The sequence below is a fragment of the Rhamphochromis sp. 'chilingali' genome (assembly GCF_963969265.1).
Source record: "Rhamphochromis sp. 'chilingali' genome assembly, chromosome: 7".
NCBI classification, from domain to species: Eukaryota; Metazoa; Chordata; class Actinopteri; order Cichliformes; family Cichlidae; genus Rhamphochromis; species Rhamphochromis sp. 'chilingali'.
The window spans coordinates 37731595-37757078 of NC_137934.1; the positions used below are offsets into that span (position 1 = coordinate 37731595).

At 41.6% G+C, this 25484-nt stretch overlaps 2 protein-coding genes across 4 annotated transcripts in view; one reads left to right on the plus strand and one right to left on the minus strand.

Moving 5' to 3' along the window:
- Positions 1–1882: 1882 nt before the first annotated feature.
- cep83 (centrosomal protein 83) lies at positions 1883–11935 on the plus strand. 2 transcript variants are annotated; one of them, XM_080886147.1, is made up of 16 exons: positions 1883–2021; positions 2966–3172; positions 3356–3506; positions 3682–3774; positions 4583–4714; positions 4819–5070; positions 5183–5314; positions 5979–6093; positions 6336–6480; positions 7430–7579; positions 7867–7942; positions 8064–8221; positions 8665–8794; positions 10106–10209; positions 10680–10869; positions 11526–11934. In XM_080886147.1, exons 2-16 carry the CDS (start codon positions 2973–2975, stop codon positions 11658–11660), a joined length of 2163 nt encoding a protein of 720 aa, XP_080742273.1. In that variant the 5' UTR covers positions 1883–2021; positions 2966–2972; the 3' UTR covers positions 11661–11934. The 2 variants fall into 2 exon arrangements, with proteins under 2 accessions (XP_080742273.1, XP_080742274.1); XM_080886148.1 differs by lacking the exon at positions 1883–2021 and adding an exon at positions 2196–2342 and having other exon boundaries at positions 11526–11935.
- plxnc1 (plexin C1) overlaps positions 11741–25484 on the minus strand; it is a 36447-nt gene continuing 22703 nt past the window's right edge. For both annotated transcript variants that reach the window (XM_080886146.1, XM_080886145.1), the window contains 10 exons: positions 23195–23363; positions 22662–22762; positions 18117–18192; positions 17887–17921; positions 17664–17759; positions 14222–14385; positions 13991–14138; positions 13698–13838; positions 13542–13616; positions 11741–12285 (listed from right to left, as the gene is read on the minus strand). In XM_080886146.1, coding sequence (XP_080742272.1) covers positions 12181–12285; positions 13542–13616; positions 13698–13838; positions 13991–14138; positions 14222–14385; positions 17664–17759; positions 17887–17921; positions 18117–18192; positions 22662–22762; positions 23195–23363 — 1110 coding nt within the window. In that variant the 3' untranslated portion in view covers positions 11741–12180. The remainder of the gene's footprint in view (positions 12286–13541; positions 13617–13697; positions 13839–13990; positions 14139–14221; positions 14386–17663; positions 17760–17886; positions 17922–18116; positions 18193–22661; positions 22763–23194; positions 23364–25484) is intronic.

The following is a 25484-nucleotide window of genomic DNA, read 5'->3' on the forward strand; positions in this document are numbered from 1 at the left end:
AGAAGAGGAGGATTTGGACCATCTATTCTTTTTGTGCAATTTTATACAAATATTTTGGTTGGATTTTCATACCTGGCTTTATTCCAGTGGGATTCAAATGACCCAATTTACCTTAAATATGATAATGTTTTGGAGTGTTTTTGAAAGAAAAGAAAGCTAATTATGTTGTTAATGTGTTATTAATCTTGTACAAGCAATTTATACATAAATGTCGTTTTTTTAAGACCAAACCAACATAGGCTTACTGGAAAAACGACTTAAACCTGTTGGTTGAATCTTTGACCTTAGTTAGAAAGGAAAAGGCTGCTTTTTTTGTTTCCTTTGTGGAAGATTTTGATTTAGAGAGTTAATAATCTGTTAAATTATGTGACCCCATCTTTATATTATCTTTTTCCTATGCATGAAAGTTGCTAATATGTAAGGAATGGTTATTCTCTGAATGTGTGCATTTTGTTTGTATGTTAATATTACTAATAAAAAAACAACAACAACAACAAAACAAAACAAACGTGTGTTAAATTTGAAAAAACAAAAACAAAAAAACGACTCAACTACACAATCCTTGGTTACGGTCGCATAAAGGGGAAGGTAGTGGAGAAAGGTGGTCTCGAACCCCGGAATACCGGTTGATAGCCCTTCGACCTAAGTGCTATGCCACTGCCACCCCACAACAACCGCGGAGCAGTCCTTTACTTAAAGGTCCGCAGAGAGAGGCGTGGAGAAGGGCGGAAATAAGGAACAACGATGAGGACGTGACGCCTTGAAATTCGAGTTTTTCTCTGAAAGGGTCAGGGATAAAGATTTAGACAAAGACGCTGAAGGATCCGAGCAATGCTGTTTGTTGGAAGAACTGAAGTATCACCCACTGTACCAGTTTAACCGGGGAAGGTTGAAATCCATTTTCCAGCCATTTTGTCCCTGATTTTGGAGTCAGATATACAGTTTTCGCAACGGCAGACGTGCGTGTGAAATCAGACAAGTTTATTTAGTTGATCTTTTAAAATATAAGTACAACAGCGCGTCGCAGTGATTGACCGCGCCCAGATTGACCGAGGGATTTTGAAGCCACTTAGAAAGTACAATAAATGTTCACTGCCAATACAGACATAAAACCACTCAATAAAACATACAAATGAAAATTAAAATAATTTACTATTAAACGATTTGGGAACTAGACTTAAAAAACTATGCCGCAAACAGAGCTAAATAAATAGTTGTCATTATATACATTTGGCAATATAGGAAAAAAAAGCACACAAAAGGTAGATGTTTTTCAATAATTAAATAATGAAAGTTTATTAATATATTTGCAACTATTTATAACTGTTAACAACAAAAAGCGAGTGTTCCTTCTGATCTCTTGCTAGTTTCTCGTCCTGTTCCTTTGTCTGCTGGACGTGCTGGACAGGAAAAGAACGCTTGTTTCAAAGCTTTTGCACTAAACTGTGACAAATGCTTAAACAAGGACGCAACAAGCCATCACTGTGAAGTAACATAATGAACTCATAATGAACCTGAAGCTGCTGGTTTCTGCTGACGAGTTGTATCCCGTCTGCTTCTCCTTTATCACCAGCTTTGTTTCTAAATATAAAATTAAAATACAGTTGTCATTATATACATTTGGCAATATAGGAAAAAAAAGCACACAAAAGGTAGATGTTTTTCAATAATTAAATAATGAAAGTTTATTAATATATTTGCAACTATTTATAACTGTTTACAACAAAAAGCGAGTGTTCCTTCTTTGGTGCCTCAGAATGTATATAAAAGACGGATACATTAAAAGGCAGAGATTTCCGATGCTATGTTTAATATGTTTGCTTATGTCGGTAAATAGACGGTAGGGAACATGATTAATGATAATTCCTTTAGAAAGAAGTGTCGCGCAAGTTGGACTCAATCTCGCGAGAAATACGTTGGAAAACACTACCCATGACCCCACAGTTTGTAGTTTACAGATTAGCCAGCTAGCAAAACAAATAGCTAATAAGGAAGTAAGAAAAAAGTCTCAAACTCGGGAGGTAAGTGCTGTTCGGCAACCACCTTCTCACATCTGGGGAAAATACTGTAACGGTACTTTATGGGTTTCTATTCCGTCGCTAGAACTACAAATGTGCAAGAACGTCTACTTATTATTACCCATGTTAATAAGTTAGAGCTAGCATTGTCCATTGGTACATGGCCAACCAACGATAGCTTGTAGACAACAGCTTAAAGAACCGCGTAAGATTGATTTCAGTGACGCCTGTTTTCGTTAGAAATGTAGCTAGAATGCCAGTGTTAATCATGGGCAGTGAAGCACAGTATTTTCCACAGAAGATAAAAAGAAAACGGCGGAAGTAGTAAGTGTCCGATAACGGACCCACTGGAGCGGCTAGGCGGCTAGTTAGCATGTTTTGCGGCGCGATATTTAAAATAAACGGTGGACAATGTCAGGGGAACATGTTTTGAAATATAATTCAATAATAGAATTTGTAATATTAGCTGTAGCTGTTTTGTACAGAGCTAATTTCGAAGACCTTTCACCAACTACCAGAGTTCATGGTTCTGCTATTTTCATTTCTTTAATTTCTGACCAACTGGCAATAGTCTGAAATTATTTTAGGATTAGTCGGGGTGCTTGAGGCTGAAGTGATGTAGCAGTGGCAATCACGGCCCCTGGTATCCGCAGCAGAGCCAGCAGCCAGCTAATCACTTGAGACAGATGCAGAGCTTTCAATGCTAAGAGGCTGTGATTTTAATAAGTAGCTGGGGAGGTTCTTCTTAAAGCCACCATGGTTACTAACTGACAACAAAGCCACCAAGTCATCTCTGGCTTTACTACACTGCAGGCAGTTTTATTACCATTACAAAGGAAGAGATTTTTTGAAAACCTCTGTTCCTTTGCTTGGTTTACCCAACCTTTTTAAAAATGTATTTATTTATTTAATTTTTGTCTCTTCTTGTTTTGGGATCTTTCCTGTAGAGGTGAGATGACCTCCTCCACCCTTGGTCAGTCGGCTCCTCATCTGCCAAACTTGGAACCGGGGATGGGGAAGCCCGCAGCCATGCTGGGGTTGTCAACTGGATTGGGGGGAGCAGAGATGGAGCTGCAGAAGATGCTGATCGACGAGAGAATGAAGAGTGAGAACCACAGGAAAAATTACCAGACATTAAAGGCGGAACATACCAGGTGAAAACAAATTTTATTTGATACTTAATGACACTATATGTCTGTGTAGGGATCACTTGGAAACAAAAATGCTATCTTCTTACCAACACTGCTAAAAATGGGGAAACTTTAGAGAGGACAGAAGATTGTAATAAATGTGTCAGGGGCAAATTTTGGTTATTCTCTTCTTTGTCCGTTGTGCAGCCTGCAGGATGAGTACACACGGGCACAGGCTGAGCTGAAGCGCCTGCTGAGTGACAAACAGTCTGAGCAGGAGAAACTGCAACTGCTGTTGGCCGAGCTGCGTGGAGAGCTGCTGGACAAAGCCAGGGAGCTGGAAGAGCTTCGTCTGCAGGTACACCACCCCCAAGATCAGGGGAAGTCTTAGATAGTGAAGATTAACGTTCTTGCTTTTGTTCCCTGTAAGATTTGCACATTCCTAAATATTAAAGACACCCAAATAAAGTGACATTTATTTCTCATCGTAATCTTTCTGGATGAAAATGTGTGTGTGCTTATGTGTTTAAAAGGTGATGACCCCTCAGCGGCTGGAGTTGCTCAGAGCTCAGGTGCAGCAGGAGATGGAGGCTCCAGTCAGAGACCGATTCAACAAGCTGGAGGAGGTCAGGCACTCTGATTAGTTTTTTGCAAATGAAAGAGAAACAACTTTGCAAAATCCCCAGATGTTCAGAAGAGAAAACAAGAAAGGCATAAAAATATATTTATTTTATAGCTTGAAAAATGTCATTCAAAGGTCTCAGCTGCCATTATTATAATTAATATATCTGTTAAGGCACTCAAAAGCGTCACGTTAGTAAAAAATGAATAAATGATCCAAGCTAAACTGAAAGTAACAGCCATTTCATTTCCAGTCCAGCATCTGCAATAAAGTCATAATCATACACTGGGGTTGGCTTTATATACAGCATGCATGAAGCAAGACATTAAAACTGCACAAGGCAGTATGTCTCTGCTTGTAGTCCATATTCAGGATGTTGTAGTTTAACAACAGCATCCAGTGTTGCTTTAAGCGGCCCGGTGTAAATGCATTGGGATTTTCTTTTCCTAAGTCCTGATGATGACATTATCACATTTTTGTTTTATTTCACAATGTCCACCCACAACCCTGAATGCTAATGTATTTCTTCACTTGGGAGATTTTGCATTCGGGGGGGAATCAGTATAATTGGAAGTACTGGAACAAGATGCTATTTCATGTGAACTGTTTTTACATCATTTTTCTTAGTTTGTTGATGATAATGCACGTGACTAAATGGCCATAAATGGGTTATAGTGAAAAATGAAATTGCTGGGCTATTTAACACTTCTACTGAATCTGTGCATATAAAGTCCATAGCAACAAGAGTTTTAAAGGTCCTTTAAAGCCCTAGTAAAGGAAAGAGCAGCTAATTTCCATGTTCTTTCTTCTAGGAGACGGAGAAGTACAGGTCTGAGTACAACAAGCTGCGGTATGAGTACACATTTCTCAAGTCCCAGTTTGACCATCAGAGAGAGGAACACGCTCGTGTGCTGGAGGAAAGGAAGATCCGCTATGAGGCGGAGGTGGGCTGGTTTGTGTGCAGTGAGCGGTGGCATGATTTTAATTTGTTGTGACTCACCCACGTCTAAATAAATAAGTTCTTAAACTTGTATTATTGTACTATCAGGTCTCCCGTCTGGAGAAGGACAGAGAGGAGCTGGTGGCTCAGTATCAAGGTTCAGATGCGCTGCGTGATGGGAAACGAGTAGAGGCCCTTCTGAGAGAGAAAGCTCAGCTCCACCTACGGCTGAAGGGGTTGGAGGCAGAGGTGGCCGAGCTTAGAGCCCAGAAGGAAAATTCGGGTCAGCAGGCTGAGAATGTCCAGCGCATCCAGATCAGACAGCTGACAGAGTCTCAGGCTGCACTGAAGTCACTGGAGGTGGCTCATTTCATGTCATTATAATAAACATAGCTGCAGAGTGATCAGATTTCCTTTTTTGGGAGTATTTGTGTTCATCATAACTGATGGATCTGATTGGTTGATGTGACAGGCGGAGCGCCAGTCGTTGCGTCTGCAGCTGGAGCGTATGGAGAGCGAGCTTCACCAGTGCCATGAGCAGAACAGCCAGCTCACCGGGAGACTGCACAAAGCTGAGAGAGAGGTCAGCTCTCTCACCTCTCAGGTACACTGTTCTTTGGTCTCTGACCCTGAACTCTGACAATGGACAGTGTTGGGGAGCAACAGAATACATGTAGCGCCGTTACGTATTTAAAATACAAAATATGAGTAACTGTATCCCGTTACAATTACTTTATTACTGTTTAAAGGGGTGGTATTCAGAATACAGTTACTTTATTTAAAAAAAATGGATTACATGGTGGTCTTTTCCTGTTTTATATATAAGGCTATGCCCTCTCTATTTTTGGTAATTTCACGCCGGTGGAAACCCAAACAAAACACGCATTAGGAGGCTCTAATGTCTGTGTCTCAATCTCGCGGCCCATGTCACCCCTACTTACATAATGACCTGAAGAAATATTTTAAAAAATTATTTGAAAAATTATTTAATTTGAAGGCAATAGGCAGAGTGTTACAGGCGTAGCCCTAAAGAATGTAGCCTCATGGGCAGTGTAGTCCGTGCTGCAGGGAGAAAAAGGAGACTCGAAAAGTACGAGCTGTCATCGAGCAAAAACGGTAGCTGGAAGCATGTAAATATAATAATAACCACTGCAGCCAAAAAGAGTGCCTGATGAGCCCAGTTGTAATATCTCGCTATTTACATTTGTGTTAAGAAGTTTTTTTGGGGGGGAAATAAAGGGCTATCTGACATGTTTTTTGTGCATCAGATTGAAAGCCTGAGGCATTCGCATAAGCTGGAAATAGCCAGCGTCAAACTGGAGTGTTCACGTTCTAAAGGGGAGGTGGAGAGAGAGAGAGACACCCTGCAGGGACAGATTGATGGTATGGGTCTCTTCTCTTTTCACATTCATCCAGCTCTCTCACGTAAAAGAGCATGCCAGAAATATGCAAGAAAACTGTCTTCATACCCCACTTTAACCTGACTTTGTATTGTAAATGTCTGAAAACCATATGGATAGTTTCTTTTTCCTGAGATAAAGAAGAGCTCTGATGGAAAATAAATCTACTCATTCTCTAAGACTGGAAAGCCTTTATCACCCTCAAACCCAGTAACTCTGTCTCAGGTCTGCAGGCAGACGTGGAGGTGCTAAATGCAGCGGTTGAACGACACAAGGAAGTCTTGGTGGAAAAGGAGAGGGAGATGGTCAGAAGGGTGCAGTCTGCTCGAGAGGAAGAGTTCCGTAAGATGGCAGCCCTGCATGAGGAAAAGTGAGAGTCGCCTTCATATGTCCGATGTGTGATTTGGATGTATTCTTGCAGTTTGAAACCACCTGTTAACAATGTTACACCATCAGTTATTGAAGCTTCCTTGTTTGTTGATCTCTGTGCACGAGAAAATGCAAACTTCCTGTTTTAAGGCCGGATGTAGGGTTGTACATTTCCGGTAGCTTTATTTTGCGGTCAATTGCTACTGGGAAGATGGACTCCAAAATCATGTCCAAAACACGAAAACGGAAAGATTACGTTAAGTTACAAAGAGCAGAAGGTGGGAACACTCACCATTGCTGTGTCATAAAAAAAAATCAAATGATCAATTTTGATGTTTGAAGAGAGTAGATTGATTGGTTGTTTACATCACTCAACACAAGCAGAGCCTGCATTACAAAATCAGAAGACACATTGTTCACATACAGAAGCACATCTCTGTGTAGTGACAGTTCTTATGATTTAAACAAGCAAATGCTCAGCATTCAAACTACAGGTGAACAATAGTCAAAGGTTTCCCCCGTTATGTGTATATATCAGCTAGTCAAGTACAGACCTACACACCATGTCAACAAACCGTGAAAAAAATAAATGAATGATTGCTGGTTAACAAAGGTTATGTTGTGACTTACCTTCAAAATTGCAAGTAAACAAATACTGAGAAATATAACCTTTTAATCTTTTCTCTCTTTTCCTCTGAGGCGCGGGGGGAAAATATCGACAAGTCGATGTACATCATCTACAGATATATTCAGTAAATGCCCAAGACATGTTGTGAAATGTAAATCGCCGCTTGATTCATCCATTTGGTTGACTTGTTTTGGAAAACCAAACAAGGAGCGAATATCACACTGGAAACAAGGCGCTATACAGGAGTTTCCCCAACGAAAGTAGCATATGCTAAGGTGCACAGAGTCTATCTCACCCCTTTTCTTCAATTTGATGTTGCTAGGTTAGAGTTGGAGAACCGTCTTGCAGCACTAGAACAGCAGAGGGCGCTGCATGATGCCTCAGATCAAGCCCAGAAGGAGGAGTGGGAGGAGCGACTCCGCAGCACCCAGCAGGGTGAAGAGACAGCACGCAGAGAGCTGCAAAACCTGAGGTCAGGTTTGTGCTGCAAGACAACCACAGTTACATTAGTAAGAGGGCAAAACTGGGGCATGAGGAGTAGCTGTATGATATCTGAAACTTGCATAAAAGTAGAACTGGGGTTGTGACATGTTGAACTTTCTATGATTGATCTTGATTTTCTTTTTATCATCTTTCACTTTCTATTCCTATTTTGTGGTCAGCTACTAAAATATGTGTCAGGCGTAGAACCTGGAGACTTTTTTCTTGCTTTTTTTAAATGTTGTTTTTGTCTGATACCTTTTTTATTTTATCTCATAGGACTAAGGTACAGCAGCAGAGCTCACAGCTTGAGGAGCTGGAGAGGCAGAAAGCAGAAATTGCTGATTTGCATCAAGTAAGACACAACCAACCAACCATAAAGTCTTATTTGGACACTAAACAAACAAAAAAACCCAAAACAAACAGTGGTAGTTTTTATGCCTGCAGTAATAATTACTGTTTGTTTGACACAACAGCAAAACCAGGAACTTGGTGTGCAGATGGAGGCGCTGTCTCACTCTGAAAGTGACATGATGGAGACGAACCGACGACTGAGAGAAACACTGGACAGAGTGAGGGAGGAGCTGAGGACAGCCCGGGCACAGGCAGAGAGGAGCCAGCACGAGGCAGAGAGGTACACCCGCACAGTTGCCCAGTCTAACACAGGGATGTCAAGCTCATTTTACATGGTAGGCCACATATAGCCCACTTTGAAGAGGACCAACCAGTGAAACACCCCGTTCTGTCAGTGTAAAGAATTCTTTACTACACATTTGATCCCTGAGGTAGTTTGTTATAATGTATGCAACAATACATTTCAGTTTTTCTACACGATAAAGAAAAGTCTTACAGTGCGACTATCTGCTCTCAAATTGTAAGAAAGAACTAAGACGACTAATGGGAGTCTTTGGCGGGCTTAGTGTGGCTCCCAGACCTTATGTTTGACAACCCTTGTTTAACATGTACTCACTCTCATATGGCACTTTTCAAGTCTGAGTGACCACTCAAAACATTTTAACATGAATTTAGTGGCTTTTTGCTCCTTTCACATCCTCTTTCTGTCTGTTCCTTCCGCAGGTTGGTGGAGGAGCGTCGTATCGAGTGGTTGGAGGAGAAGCACAAGCTGCAGGAGCGAGAGGCTGAGCTGCAGCAGAAATATTCTCAGGTCAAAGACAAACTGCAGAGGGCAGCGGTGGCTCAAAAGAAGGTACCGCTTCTTCATTCCCTGCCTTTTACGGCACACCCTGGCAAAAACAGTAAAATCACCACATGTGGATTATAATCATTCAAGCTTTTTCCTAATCTTGAGACTGACAACACATCACAGATATGACACATTTCTTTTGTTTATCAGCTGAAAATTCTGGCTTTATAAATTATTCAAAAAGTTAAAAAAAAAATTAATTTATGCTCCATTTTTTTCCCCCTATCAAGTGAAGCACAAATTGATGTAATTGTCCTCTAATTTTCAGTACTAAAACTGAATAAGCAACACAGTCTACAGCTAACAGAGTTTGCAGTTTTTAACAGGCTTCTGCACCTGGCTGTGTTAAAGGAAGCACGGGCCGAGCTAGAAAACTGTCTGTCGTAACATGAAAAATGCTCATATAGTTCCTGCAAGAAAGTAATCGGTTGGCTGTTCAGTCTGCTGTGTCTGAAATTTCGAGCATGTGTCAGCAAAACTATAAGGAAGGAAAACTTTTAGTTAACTGGTAGATGTCAAAGCATCAGAACAGAAAAGTGAAAGAAGTGTGCCTTTTGGAAACAGAAAATATGCAACAAAAGAAGTGAAAAACAAATGTGAAAAAAAGGGAATTGATGTTTGTGACAGAACTGATTAAAAAAGAAAAAAAGCTGAATTACGTGATGTAATTCATGGATGACTGGACGAAAGCAGTGAATCTGTGTTAGCCAAGGAGGTGAGGCCGATGAAACTTTTTTTCCCCCCAGTGTTATTCAGATGAAACTTGTAAACCACATTTCCCCACTCATGTGCTATATAAGTAACCATGTGGGCGTCATTACCTCAGCAGTAAATGTACTGCTGAGGGTTTTTGTCATTTAACAGATAGGAAGTAGGTTTGCTGCACAAGTTGTATTGATGCATGAACAGTTGTAAAGCTTCTGTTGATGCAGGCAGACCAACTTAATCCAATAGAAAAAATATGCCTGAAGTTAGGAAAGAAAAAAAATCATTATTCCATTTTTTTGTATCTGTGTTCTTTAAAACAAAAGGAAAAACACAAAAATCTGTCATTAATGCACATGCAACCCCTGGTGATTTCCAGGGGTTGCATGTGCATAGGTCCATATGCTTTTAACGGTTTTTTTGTTTTTTTTCAGACATTTCTTTGTGCTGTTTTTCAGTCATAAATAAACATTTTTAACACACATGTTCACAAGAAGACTTGAGGACCTTTTAATGTTTGTTTGCACTTTAACATTGTTAGGAGTTTTAACAGAGAAAGCAGCTAATCTATCTGTGTCTGTCTGTGTCTGTGTGTCTTTGTGTGTTTAGAGAAAAACGCTGACAGAGAACAAAGAGAAGAGACTGCAGGATAAAATCCAGTTGCTGGAGGCCAAGATTGAGGAGCTGGAACTGGAAGCTGCTGCAGTTAAAAAGTAATTTTGATCGCCTTTTTTAAAAACTGTGCAGCCTGGAGAGTGTAACTCGGGTTGCTTTGTTTTTATTTTTGACAAGATGATTTCTGTAACAGTGGCCCTATTAGATTGGAGGAGCAGTTTTCAATAAAACTACAAACACAAAAAGCCAGTGTATAACACCAGAGGAGTCACTTGACAACTTAGCTTTTAGCCAAAACCGCATTTGCTCAGTTCGCCAGCAATGCATCTGCCGAGTTTGAAGTTGGATGGCTCAGTGTTTGCCAATTTGGAGAAGAACACAGAATCATTTCAGATTTCTTATTAGTACAAGATGATGTGTTCAAATCAACTTTTGAGACACCGCACTCTACTGTTTCATTAGGAAATGGCTCACAATATGGATTTTTTTACTTTTTGGCCTTGAATGATGAAGCCACACTGACTTTACGGGGGCTCGATGTCAGTATGCTCTTTTCTCTCGTGTGCAGGCGTTTATTGTTCTCACAGGAGCAAGCTCAAGTGAACAAACGGCTGAAGGAGCTGCAGAGGCGTCACAATGAGTTTCGGCGCCTCCTGCTTGGCGGTCAGGGCCCCTTCAGTGCAGGCCCTGCGTTCCTGACCTCTTCACAGGCCCCCTTCGTCTTCCTCGGGTCTGAGGGACAGTTTGGTAACAACCCAGTGAGTGTCTTGTACACTTCATCTCTTTGGTTAGATTCCTTTTTTTGCTTGAATGATTCAAAGCTCAGTATTAAACGGCTTAACCAACATTTCTTTGAAAGTTTGAAAGAGCTTCAGAAAGCCTGTGGAACTGTTGCTGTGGCTTCAGACTGTTGCCCAGTACTACGGATTATTATAATGGCCTGTTTATCCGCTCTTTCTGAGGCAGCTGTGGCTCGTTAGGTTGTCCGTGTCCACTATAGGTATATAAGGGTTGATGAACATATATGTGATTGGATGAAAAGTGCAATGAGTGGTCAGAGTAGTAAAGCACTATGTCAATTTACACTGACAGGCCATAGAGAGTGCACTGGCAGGCTACTAACACATTGTGATGAGAACGCTCATATTAACTCGACTTTATGCTTTTCTGGCTCATGGTGGATTTTAGGATTCACTTTAAAACTGCAGACAGAGCACCTAATGAAGAGTCTAGTGCTTGTTCTCCTGAAACACACTGCTGCTTGCACTCTGCGATCACACAGGATCGGAATTGTTGGCACTTCAGCTGTGTTCAGTTGATTCTATGTTGCAGAGTTCATTTAGCAGTCTCTATAATGTTATAACTTCTCCTTGCATCTCTTTCTTTGCCTCCCCGCATCCTTTTCTCCTCTCAGGAAGATCATGGTTCTCAATTCTCTCTGTTGCGTCAGAGGCTGGAGAATCTGGAAAGTGCCCAGCAGCAGCAGTTGGAGGAACTGGGCTCTCTGGTACAAAGAGATCGGAGCACCACACCCCAGCCTGAACTCTGACACTGTTTCTACTTCCCATGGGGCTTCAAGTACGAGCACAGTTTGAGATGACATCCTGCTTTCAAATCAAGCGGACTGTGTTTGTATAAAAATAAAACATTTATTGGAAGAATTCCACATTTTATATGTCTAAAATGTGATACCTTGGCACTTTTTCACATGATATCCTCAGGGCTGGATTTTGTAATAAGAAACTTGTTTACATTTGTTATAAAGCCATAGTGTTGGGGGAAAAAATACAGAGGAGTCATACAGATGACACTACGGACTACGTTGCACAATGATGATACAGACTTGAACTGTATTAAAATATTTGTACATTAACCTTGTGCCTGACATGTCTTTGGCTGGAATCATTGTGCATTTGGGTTCATGAGTTTTAACAACAATTACTCCGCTGGTGAAGAAAGTGAAAGTCCATCAGATACAAAAAGCTTTCGGTAAACGAAACATCCTCTGTGAGGTTCACTCCCTTGCTTGATATTCACAGCTTATTCCTATTAGAGAAAAGACAGATGGTTCAACTCCAGGAGCAGCTTTTCAGTCCATCAAATGATTGCTTTACATGTTGTAGCTGCTCCTTCAGCTCAGCAGGGACTCCGTTCTCGTCCAGTTTCTGCTTGATCTGTAAAAAAGCCAGACGAAAGGGGACAAAGACACCTTAGAAAATGCAGTGTTTAAAGTGTCATTTAAACCTCAGTATAAAAAGCTGGTGTACAAAAAACTTGTCTTAATAAGCCTTTAACTGTAAAATATTTCAGGGCACAAAATTAGGAACAATTTAGCTTGTTAGTCCCGTGCCTCTGGAATGTTTTTTCAAGAAGGCTTTGAGGTCTCTTAAAATGGCCTGAAGCTTTAACAGTAAACGAAATCTGTTTTTAAAAAGTGCTGCTCTGCACCCAAGAACAGGAAATAACCTGATAAAGTCAGGCCTGAACACATTTCCTCTGCAGGTGCAGCCTTGTGTGTCACAAGGTTTCACAAGTGAAGTCACCAATGTCAACATCTTAGTCCAAGGGAAAGCAAATAAGATGTGAGTTATGGAGGACCGGTTCAGTTATTTCTAACATTTTGCAGTGATCAGAGTATTTTGATAACATATTGCCATTTATCCCCCCCCCCCCCCCCCCCCTTTTTTATTTTTTTTATTTTTTAATTTAAGCCGTGACCAATTTTTGTTGTAACCACTGTTTTCTGTAGTGTGACCCTAGCCTTAGTGGGAACTGTGCTCCCATCTAGCTCTGTGCAGTTTGATTGACATTTGCCGGAGAACACCAGAACGGCCACTGGTTCCCCTCTGACTGATGGGGCAAATGGCAAACCTACGCTGTGAAGCTACCAATAGTGACACAAGCAAAAAGCAGAGCTAGAGAAAAATCAGTCAGGAGGGATAAGAAGAGAGAAACGGTCAGAGGCCACCACCTAGAAAACTCTTCCTTTTTAGCGGTCGGGTTGCATCACAAGTACACCTCACTTTCATTTACACGAAAGCTGGTAAAATAGATATACAGTTGTTTATATCGCTGGAGTTTAACTGGGTTATATAGTGATAACCGAGTGTTCCCTTCATTTTTCTGACCAATGAATATCATAATCTCCTCTCCTCCTTCTATTCTTTATAAATGTGAGAAGAGTTTGGGTTTTCTCATCTGTCTGTATGTACCACTGATTTGTTGACTCCGGTCTAGTGATTTGTATCCACCGAGCACTCATCTGGGTTGTGTTTCCTCGAAATTAAGTGTGGTTCATGTCTGTTGTTTTCTTTTTGAAGGACATAGACTTCTCAACCAAGGCCAAACTGAAATGTGTTACTCTTAATCTGTTCACCTCATAAAACTGGCAGTTGAAGCTGTTTTAGAGATGGAAAAGAAAAGAACTGACCTCTGTGAAGTATCGCTCTATGAATTTGTAGAGTTCTTTGAGCGCTGCTGCTTCATTGAATTCATTTTCGTGTTTCTGAAAAGAAAACAGCTTTTAGTTCACTGCTGGGATTTCCAAAACCCTTGATTTTCCTGCATCAGCGCTAAATGGATTCACCTTTGACTCTTCGTGCAGGAAATCCTTGAATTCTGCGGGCGTGACTGGTGACTGGTCTCTTATCTGTTTGTAGTACATCTTCACTTCCTGTTTAAACTTGGGAATGTCTTTGGCATAGAGGAGCTTGTTGGTAGGCGCGTACTGAAATGGAGCAAAAATCAAGCATTATATGTGGCAAGATGCAAAACTCAAATAATAAACTGCAGATGTGTGACTGCTTTCTCCATAACGAAATGAAACCCACCCTTTTGTTTAGCAATAGTAATTAGGGATAAGATCGGTGCTGTACTTACCTTCCCCAGCTGCATCTCACTCAGAGAAAAGGAGTCCATGAAGGCCTGAGCAATGACGGACAGGCAGCCGTCCATATGTGGCGTCTTCTCCATGTCAAAAACAAACTGAGGGTTTTTCAGAATGTTGATCCAGAAGCGCAGCGGCAAACTGGTGATAAGGACATGAGAACATGAAACATCTTAAGACATTTGCTTATGGCCAGTGCTCTTTGATGTTTATATTTCGTGTACCTGTTGGTCTTCCAGATGTGCAGGACATCTGGGTCAGTGATCTTCATGTTTTCCGCCTGAGTGTCCAAGAAGTCAAAGAAGTACTTGACAGCGAACGGAGATCTGCTGAGTGTCAGGCCCCAGATGGACCTGAAGAGTTTCTCCACAAATGAATGCACTGCCACCTAAGAGAGAGAATGTAGTGTCATTCTCAGCTTCTTCACAAGCAGCATGCAATGAGCTGGTTTCTGTTCATTCATCTCAGTTAGTTTTACTACATTTTAAGATAGAAAACCAATTTGATAAAGTTCCTCCTAGAGTCAGGAGACCTGTGTCCGAGGGTATAATGACAAGAAGAGGCGATTCTGCTCTCTGTTAGAAAGACTGCATATTTACTATGACAGGTATTTGGCTGCAGCCAGTAATCAACCCGCTGAACACATTTTAAAATCATATCATTCAGGTCTTATCTGGGAATTTTCAGAGAGAGTAAATAACCTTTATCAGTATTAATCTCGTTTTTTTTTTTGTTGTTTTTTATTTTTTGTTTTTTGGGGTATGGTTCCCAAATACACTGCTTGCAAAAAAGATCAAAGGTACACTTTTTAAAACAGTGTACTCTCTGACCACTGGCATGTCCCCCATTTCATCTTTCCTAGTTTTTTCACTAGTTTTGGCTAGTGTCACTGTTACTACTGGCACCATGAAGCGATACCTGGACCCTACAGAGGTTGCACAGGTAGTCCAGCTCCTCCAGGATGGAACATCAATACGTGCCATTGCCTGAAAGTTTGCAGTGTCTCCCAGCTCCCAGCACAGTTTCAAGAAAGTAGAGGAGATTACTTTTTCTTTTGTTTTTTTTGTTTTTGCCTGTCCCGTTTGGCTCTTTTGCTTTCAGAATTATTGTCTAAAGGCGAAGAAAGATGCCCAACGGATTTACTTTACCAAATAGACCATCCCAGCCTTACCGTAATGGTCTATTTGATATACCTTTTATTGTTTATTTTGTTTTATTTTCACTTGCTAAATATGGGACAGATTTGACTGGGGAAAAGAAAGGGGAGAAAGAAAGAGGGAAAGAAAAACTGCAGGGAAGAGGGACGGGCATAAAGGGCAAAAAACAAAAACCAACAAAATAAGCAGACAAAAAATACAAATATCAATCATCTGGATCACCTGTTAAAAAAGAAAAAAGAGAAAACAAGCAGAAGAAAAAAAAAGAGCAACATAATAAACAACATCACGATGATATATGGGAATATAACAGTAAATACTAAATATTAAACATTATTGTGCAGCACGTAATATTGACAGCGCACAGTGTGCTTTGAGGTAGGAGCCAAAAAGGGTGTAGTTTGTGTGTGTGAGCACCCATGTGTACACCTGTGAGCATGGACACGCTTGTTTTTTTAAAAGGTTCCTTCATGTAATGATCTGCTAGAGGGTGTGGGGGGGCCACAGCCCCGTCCTCCAGGGCATGAAGCAGGAGATCAAAACTCCAGACATCCAGAGGCCCTCAGAACACAAGAGACCAAGGAAGACCAACAGAGGGGCAGCCGCACCACTGTCCCAGAAAGAGCTGAGGAGAGTCCCAGATGAGGGGTCACTCAGCAGCCGCGGAGCAGAAGCCAGGGGGGGTTGCAGTGACGTGCCCGTGAGCTCCGCCAGCAGCCAGCTGTGCCAGAGTGACCGAGCCCCAGGCTGAGAGGCTGAGGGAACCCCACCCCCGAAGTGGCCCGAGCGAGCCCCAGGCTCCAGGCCCCGACAAGCAGCCACCAAGGAGTGAGCCGGTGTGTACCTGGGTGCCCATCCCCAGACACAAAGAACCACCAACGCACCGATGTCTGAGGGCGTCTGCCAATGGCAGGGGAAGTGGTGGGGGAGATAGACCTCCATACCTTGGAGGGCCTGAGATGTCCCTAGAGAGGTGGCATCTGATACCCAACCTGACATATAGACACAGACTTACAGGCATCCATTCCCACCCTCATGCGAGAGCATATGCAATTACTCAACACTCACCCAACGTGGAGACAGACACAAAGAGACACTATACACACAATCACACTCCCCAAGCGTACTCTAAGCCCCAGGTCTAGCTAGAGGAGATTCCTGGAGACGGACAGTTACTCTAGGAGAGCTGGACAGGGCCATAGAAGGTTCTAATCAAACAGACTTCAGGGCCTAATATCCTCTAGTCGGCCCTGTGCTCACTACTCCTCACCCTAGTGCCCGAGTGCCATTTGCTAAAGAGTACCACCACTGGCACCCTGTGCTTTTCACAGATGAGAGCAGGTTCACTCTGAGCACATTTGACAGACACGAGAGAATCTGGAGAAACCGTGAAGAACGTTATGCTGCCTGTAACATTGTTCAGTATGACCAGTTTGGTTGTGGGTCATTGATGGCCTGGGGTGGTATTTCCATAAGGGACATGGAGACCTCTACAGGTTATCCAGCAGGACCCTGACTGCCATTAGGTACTGAGAAGAAATCCTTGGAGTCACTGTCAACCAATGCTGGTGAAGTGGGTCCTGGGTTCCTCCTGGTACAAGACAATGCCTGGCCTGTGGGGAGAGTATGTCGGTAGTTCCTAGAGCAGGGGTGTCCAACCCCAGGCCTCAAAGGCCAGTGTCATGCAGGTTTTAGATCTCACCCTAGGTCAGCACACCTGAATCAAATGATTAGTTCATTACCAGGCCTCTGGAGAACTTCAACACATGTTCAGAAGGTAATTTAGCCATTTAAATCAGCTGTGTTGAATCAAGGACACATCTAAAACCTGCAGGGATTTAGGCCTTTGAGTCCTGGAGTTGAACACCCCTGTCCTAGAGGAAGAAGGAATTGATACCATTGACTACCTCCCCATGCTCATTTGACCTAAACCCAATAGTTTACCACCAGGTTGCACCTCAGACCTCAGGAGATCCCACAGGACACCACTGATCATCTAATCAGGAGCATGTTGTCAGTCATGCATGTGGGGGCTGTGCAAACTACAGAGTACCATTTAGAGTTGCTCCAAGTAAATTCTGTGTTTGGGCTTTTGAACATCCAAATGAAAAGTCCACAAACATGACTGTCAGATCTCCCAGAAGAAATAAGTAGGTGAGAAAACAACCCTCCTTTGAAGAAAGGTTGTTTGTTTGTTTTTTTCAAGCTTTTTAAATGAGTTCTTCAAATCTGCACATCTCATGGTAGTTAGAGACTTTGGACGTTTGGTTTTGGCACAAGCAAGTTTTGCTAGTCTCCTGTTTAGTTTGTGTTTCATTTGTGTACCTTCTCTCATCAGAACCATTTTTCCTGACAGTTAAAAGGGAAGGTTACTAAAAGTAGCCAGGTTAACCATGTAACCATGTCTCACATGGTTATGAGTAACCTTGTGAGAGAGATTCTGGTATCAGTTCTGTATTAGTGGCTGTTTGTGTAAGCATACTGTAGCGCTGTAACTAGTTTCTCTTGCCTTGGTAGAGAGCAGCTTGGTGAGGTGTACTTCCTTTAGCTTTAACTTCTTCCTCTCTGGGTTCTTTGTTTGATCTTCATCTACATCAGGATCGATCTGGATGAAGACACCAGCCGACAGATTAGACAACATGTGTTCTATAATCTGAATCCAAGCATTAGTGATCCAAATTATTATTTTTTATGAATCAGTATTGCAAAAAATAACACAAGTTGTCTCTTACCAAATGGAAGTATTTTCCCGAGAAATTCTCGTCATCTGGATGAGAAAATATAAATATCAGAGAGCGATCAACAGCAATTATTTAGTCATTTTATTTAGTCATATGTGTGTGTGTATATATATATACATATGACTAATACATACAAATTTTATGGATTTAATTAAATGCTCTTGTTTGAAATATGAAGACATATGTGGAATTTTTAGTTTGATGCATTCAGTATTTCTTACCTTTCACACTTCCTTGTGGGCTCAGAGGAGGATGAGTTTTCTTAGAGAGCACTTTGATTGTCCCGCCATCATTAGCCTACAGGAAGACAAACTGGTTCATTTTTATACAGTACTTTTTCTAAAATTTAAATGGAACAACTGCTATGGAATAAGAAGCCTTGCATTTTGTATATTTTGGGGTCTTTACCCCACAATATAAATGATCTTTACAAGATTGTTTTGCATTATATAAACAAAATGGAATTTCTAAAACTGCCCTGCAGAGGTCATAGAATCTGTGTTTAATGTGTTTTCAGTTTTTATTTTCTTCATTACCTGCGTGCAAAACCACAACCACCCACCAGATATCTAGGTCTGTACTGGTTGCTTGTTACCCCACACTTGAAAATAGTTTCTTTCTTTCTTTCTTTCTTCATTATATGTGTGAGAGAGTTATTTAAGTTGTATTATTGCTTTGTAAATTGTCCAGCACCAGACTCCAAATCCAGCTTCTGCATCAATCTCTCTTTCCACACAGTGATGGTACTGATAATTGATAGAGACGTCACACAAACAGACTCCATGATCCATTAAAAACATTATGAAACCATCAAAAACCACTCTTCCTCTGCTAGACTTCTTCCCTTTATGTTAAAAAACCCCCTCTACTGATCTTATTAGCTGTAATGAGAAAGTGAGATAGAATTTCCCATTTCCTTTGTTTCTCTGCCTCTCTTGGCTCAAATTAAGCTCGTCTTTTCTGGTGTTGTCAAAATAAAAGTCCAACTTAACAGCAAATGTAAATGGAAGGTTAGTAAATTTGGGATAAAGACTCAAAACAAGAGAGTGCCAGGTTTCAGCACAGAAGCAGTGGCACTGAAATCTGTCATCTAACCCCCCCCCCCAAAAAAAACAAACAAACAAACAAACAAACAAACAAACTGCACCTGTGATGAGTTTTCAGTACCAGTGTGTGCAGCCCTATAGCCACTTCCTGGATCATGTTGAAAATTATGTCCAAATATGAAATATATTGCAATGATAGTTATAATTATATAATATGACATTATATTATTAATATTATTATTATTATATAATTATATTATAATAATTATTCCAATTATAATTGGAATAATTATTATACTATAGTTATATAATGGACATCGACATCATGTGCAGACTCTCTGATTTGATTTGAGGGTCCACTTTCAAATTGGATGAAGAGTTTAGGAGTTTCAGCTAATTAACACATGCCACCCTCTTTTTAAAAGGATCAAAAGTAATTGGACAAATGATTCAAAGCCTATTTCGTGGGCAGATGTGGGCAATTCCTTCATCGTGTCATTATAAATTAAGCAGATAAAAGGACTGGAGTTGATTTGAGGAGTGGTGTTTGCATTTGGAAGATTTTGTTGTGAACAGACAACGTGTGGTCAAAGGAGCTCTAGATGCAGGTGACACAAGCCATCTTTAAAATGAAAGTAAATACAGATGGTTCACTGCAAGGTGCAAGGCACTCATAAGCCTCAAGAAGAGAAAGAATAAATTGGACTTTGCTAAAAAAACAACAAAAAACAAACATCTAAAAAAGCCAGCACAGGTCTGGAAAAACATTCTTTAGACAGATGAAACCAAGATCAACCTCAACCAGAATCATAGCAAGAAAATGTATGGAGAAGGCGTGGAACAGCTCATGATTCAAGCATACCACATCATCTGTAAAACATGGCGGGGGCAGTGGGATGGTTTGAGTGTGCATGGCTGCCAGTGGGACTGGGACACCAGTGTTTATTGATGATCTGACGCAGGACAGAAGCAGCTGAATGAATTCTGAGGTGTTCAGTGACATACTGTCTGCTCAAATCCAGCTAAAAGCAGTCATATTGAGGGTGTTTCATAATACAGATGGACAATGACCCAAAACGTACAGCCAAAGCAACCCAAAAGTCAGGGTTGGTTAAGTTACTTGAAAAAAGTAATTAGTAACTAATTACTGATTACTTCTCCCCAAAAGTAATCCCGTTACTTTACTGATTACTTATTCCATCCATCCTCTTCCGCTTTATCCGGGGCCGGGTCGCGGGGGCAGCAGCCTAAGCAGAGAAGCCCAGACCTCCCTCTCCCCAGCCACCTCCTCTAGCTTATCCGGGGGAACACCAAGGCGTTCCCAGGCCAGCCGAGACATATAATCTCTCCATCGTGTCCTGGGTCTGCCCCGGGGCCTCATCCCGGTGGGACATGCCCGGAACGCCTCACTCAGGAGGCGCCCAGGAGGCATCCTTGTCAGATGCCCGAACCACCTCAGCTGGCTCCTTTCGATGCGGAGGAGCAGCTGCTCTACTCTGAGCCCCTCCCGGATACCAAGACTGATTACTTATTTTCTTATTTTTTTTTTTTTCTTTTTTTTGTGTCCCGTTTGGATCTTTAGCCATCAGAATTGTTGTCTTAAGGCCAAGAAAGATGCCAAGCGGATTTATTTTACCAAGTGGATCATCATGGCCTTGCCATATTGGTCCATTTGATTGACCTTTATTATAATTATGAATTGATTTTATTTTCGGTTGCTACAAACAGGACAGACATGACTGGGGGATAGGACAGGGAGAAAGAATGAAAGAAAGAGAGGGAGAGAAAGAAAACCAAAGGGGAGAAGAGACGGTGAGAAAGGGGGAAGAAAGAAAAACAAACAAAACACCTGGATCACCTGTATGGAGAAAAAAAACAGAAGAGAAAGCAAACAACAAAGAGAAACATAATAAAAAACAGCACCATCACAATAAACTAGCTAGCAGTAGATAACAGTAGATACTAAATATTAAACGATATTGTGCAGCACGCAAGATTGACAGCGCACAATGTGCTTTGAGGCAGCAGCCAAGAAAGGTGTAGTCCGCGTCTGTGAACACCCGTGTGTACACCTGTGTGGATCAGCATGCTTGCATTCCAAAGGTTTCTCCATGTAACGATCTGCTAGGGAGTGTGGGGAGCCATAGCCCTGTCCACCAGGGTATGAAGCAGGTATGGAGGAGATCCAGGCCCCAGATATCCAGAGGCCCCAGAGTACAAGGACCCGAGGAGACCACCAAAAGGGGGGGAACCGTGCCACCCTCCTGGGAAGAGCTGAGTAGAGCCCCAAACGAGAGGTCACCCAGCAGCTACGGAGCAGAGGCCAGAGGGGGTTGCAGTGGCGTGCCCGCGGGCTCTGCCGGCAGCCAGTTGTGCCAGAGAAGACCGAGCTTCAGGCCCAGAGGCCTGAGGGCATCCCACCCCCCGGAAGGAGCCCAGCCGGGCCACAGGCGCCCGGCCCCGCCAATCGGCCACCAGGAGTGAGCCGGTACATACATGAGCGCCCAGCCCCAGACGACAAGGACCACCAACACACCAACGTCTGAGGGCATCAGCCACCGGCAGGGAGTATGGTGAGGGGAGATAGGCCTCCGTACTTTAGAGGGCCTGAGATGTACCCAGAGAGGTTGAGTCTAAGACCCAACCTGACATATAGACAATATATAAATATATATGGGGTGCAACGATACACAAAATTCACGGTTTGGTTCGATACTTTGGTGTCACGGTTCGATATTTTTTCGATACAAAAAATGTTCATGCCTTTTTAATTTATCATTTATTAAAATGATAAATATATATTTTAACTCAAAAGTACAGTTTTTAAATGTAATGTTGCTGAAACAACAAAATAAAAAAATTAATCTATCTGATCGAGAAATCACTCATCTTTGGAAAATAGAGGTTTTTACAGAGAAATGGCTCTTTCCAAAATAAAAGCTATACTATACGCTTCTTCTGGGCTATATTCTCAGCAGCATATTAAACATATCAGGTCCCCGTAAGGAGAATCATGTGCTAAAGGCTGACTCTGGTAAAGTTTGTAGCATGCGTGCTAGTTGTTTTTGTCTGCTTCCACTTGTCTTTGCACTAGGATGATGTTGGAGTAAATGTGCAGTCATATTCGTTGTAAATGGCCTGTATTTATATAGCGCTTTACTAGTCCCTAAGGACCCCAAAGCGCTTTACATATCCAGTCATCCACCCATTCACACACACATTCACACACTGGTGATGGCAGCTACATTGTAGCCACAGCCACCCTGGGGCGCACTGACAGAGGCGAGGCTGCCGGACACTGGCGCCACCGGGCCCTCTGACCACCACCAGTAGGCAGCGGGTGAAGTGTCTTGCCCAAGGACACAACGACCGAGACTGTTGGAGCCGGGGCTCAAACCGGCAACCTTCCAATTACAAGGCAAACTTTTTTCGGGCGTTGTGTTCCCACTAGTGCTGTCAGCGTTAATCTTGTTAAAATGACATTAACGCCATAACGCGGCAAATCTCCGTTAAGAATTTACTGCGGATCGCCCCGTGCGTGGGGCTGGACAGCGTCAACACGTTAACAAGCTAACTGCACTAACGCACTTGTTCCCACAAATTGAGCATTGCGTGGCACATCCGACATACGCACTTACCATCAGGGTCATGCTTCACAGATAGGTAGGTAGGTAGGTAGGTAGGTAGGTAGATAGATAGAGATACATAATATTTCCTCACCTTGTAGTGTTTGAGTGTGTTGAGCATTGTCACCTCCCCAATAACCATTGAGCTTGCATCAACTTCCTCAAGAGGAAGGAATAATCCATTCTTCTCATACTCTGGTGGGAATAGTAACAGAAGGTGTTGATAGTTTGTAAAACAAGGAACAGTGACAACATAAGCAGTAAATATTATAATCTAACTGTTCATTTTGATGCAAAAGCATAAAAACAAAAGGTCAAACCATCTTCAACAGTGCAACATGCTTAAGATGTAAGCTACATTTATTCTATAGCTTTTTGTCAGCAGCTTCTCCGCTTTGTCTGCAGCTCTTAAGCCCTAAATTTGGACATAATATGCAGATTTTTAATGTACGTAACAAATATACAGGGCAAGTAAAAAAGATTCAGTAAATAAAGGAATCTCTGTATGTGTATCTGTTCCTTGCCTCTTTATACCACTTCAAACCTGGTTGGTGGATGCAAATCACTTATCACTTAAGACATGCTAAAGACATGCTATTATCACTTCTTGCAGGATCTGATACCTACCTATGCAGACATCCCTCAGGGGAATGTTGTAGGGGAAACCAAACTTGGCCTTGAAGCTGGACAGAATTTTCTCTTTGACCTGCTCCACTGTATCACAGTCGAGGACGATGACCTCCAGAGGCTCACTCACCTCCCCGTCAGTGCCCACAGCAAACAGCACTTTGAGCTTCTGTAAGCAGAAAAAATAGTAATCGTTAGCATTTCTGTATTGCCAGATTACCAGCAATATTTCACCATTTAATAAATGGAAAGGTGGGAATTTAACAGGAAAGTGAGACAGGCAAAGGGCAAACACACAGTAAAGGGCCCTAGGTTCGACTAGAACCCATTGAACTTTGTATAGTTGCCATTTCAAACCAATGAGCTAAACTGATGCCCATATGGAGTTGATTCTAAGTGTTGCAACTGATAGCTATTCAGTCAAACCTCTATATGATTTCCAAAGAGATGTTGATACAAAGTGGGCTAACTTTGACACATCTAAGCAAGTCAACAATCAAGAGATGCTCTCATGAATGGAAATACAGAGGGTTTACAGCAAGGTGCAAATCACTGGTTACACTCAAGGACAACCTCAAGCCAAAGCACACCACATCTGTCAAAAATGGTGGAGGTATGTTGTGAGCATGTATGGCTACCAGTGGAACCATATGACCAGTGTTTATCAATAATGTGACTGCTGACAGAAGAAACAGGATGCTACAAAACTGATTAGATCAGCTCCACAGTGCAAATGGATAATCACCCGAAGAATTCAGCAAACGCAACCCAAGAGGTTTCTCAAGGCAAAAAAAAAAGAAGTAATGAAATATTCTTTAGTGGCCACAATCTTAACACAACAGATAAACTTTATCTAGTTTTGTGCTCAGAGTAACTCACAAATAAGCAACATTTGGAAGTAATGCCACCAGCATGCACACAACTGAATTCATGCTCATCAACAAATCACAAAAAAATTCCTATTGTGCAAACTTTTGGTAACTGGTTAAGAGTTAAAAAAAAAAAAAGTTTCAAAGAAAGCAAAGCTGCAATATCTTTAACAGCATCTTTGATTCTTTGCAGAGATAATGAGGAAGGGCTTATCTTTATTCTGATTTCCTTTAAACTGGTGGCTAATGCATGTGTCATCTAATATACAGAAATAAGCTCTAAAGTGAGACAGTGGTTTGTCAGATTAGATTAAAATCTAAGAGTCTGAAGAATGATCCAGCTCTATTATAATGCACTGTCAATAGACTGCAAAATGTACAGAAAATTATCATCCATCAGAATCTCGTCAAAGTAAAAACATGTGAAGCTACTGCATTTACTTTCGAACATGGGATTAAAAACAAGACAGCTGGCAGGTTGTGCTCATGCTTCCCGTTAAAACATTAAAGCCCCTGAAACTTTAAAAAAGATTTGTCACCAAATAACAACCAAAGCTGAGGTTAGGAAAATGCCATCCTTGGGTTTTATTCACTAAATGACTGTATGAAACCACAGCTTCACGAAATCTGGCTCATTCCAAGACTGTGGGTGCAACTTCAGATTTGACTCAGATGCAACTTTCTTCAGTACTTCAAGCTAAACAACAGAAACAACAATTCAGTACTGTTCATCTAGAAAACGTTTACATTGTTTAAGTACAGTTAAGGGCAAACATTCTTATTACGTTTTATGTTATTGCCAAATCAGGCACTGACTCCCTTACATTTAAAATGGTACACGGTAGTACTTAAAAAGTTCCTAAGATGCTGAGTAATTAATCTCAGATGCATGAATCGGGGCGATTAGGTTTTCAGCACCTTGCACAAGGTTATTATAACATGCACACAAGGGGAGCTGTGGTTCTAACCACCAACCAATCAATTAGTAGGCGATGTGCTCTACTGAATGAACCACATGTATTATTTACCTGTCCAGGTTTCCTTTTATAGTCATTATTTTATGCTATGTTAATTTTAAAAACTGAAACATACCTAGTATTTTAATCTGGGTGTTAAACCAGGTCTGAGTTCATTTTACTGCCCATAACAACCAAATTAAAAAAATTAGGTCCAACCAAGCAAGTACTGGTGTCTTCTCTACATTATCAGGTAGGGTGTGTCCCACAAAGCATGTTGTACCAGAATGCGGGTTTATTGGTGTGTTTGATCTATGTTTCGCAGAGATCTTCCACTTCCTAGAATTCAATGTTTTAATCAGAAGTGTAAGTGCATGCTTCCTTAAACGGCACCTCGAGTGTGTTGTTTGGCAATGTGCAACGTCTCATTTGTTAGAGTTGCAGGTTGGGCCTACATTCACTGGG

Excerpts from the sequence above, each read along its gene's own strand:
- cep83 (XM_080886147.1), top strand. The coding sequence starts at position 2,973 with ATGACCTCCTCCACCCTTGGTCAGTCGGCTCCTCATCTGCCAAACTTG. Across the intron at positions 5,071-5,182 it reads CTGCACTGAAGTCACTGGAG|GCGGAGCGCCAGTCGTTGCG; the intron begins GTGGCTCATTTC and ends TTGATGTGACAG. Across the intron at positions 10,870-11,525 it reads GACAGTTTGGTAACAACCCA|GAAGATCATGGTTCTCAATT; the intron begins GTGAGTGTCTTG and ends TTCTCCTCTCAG.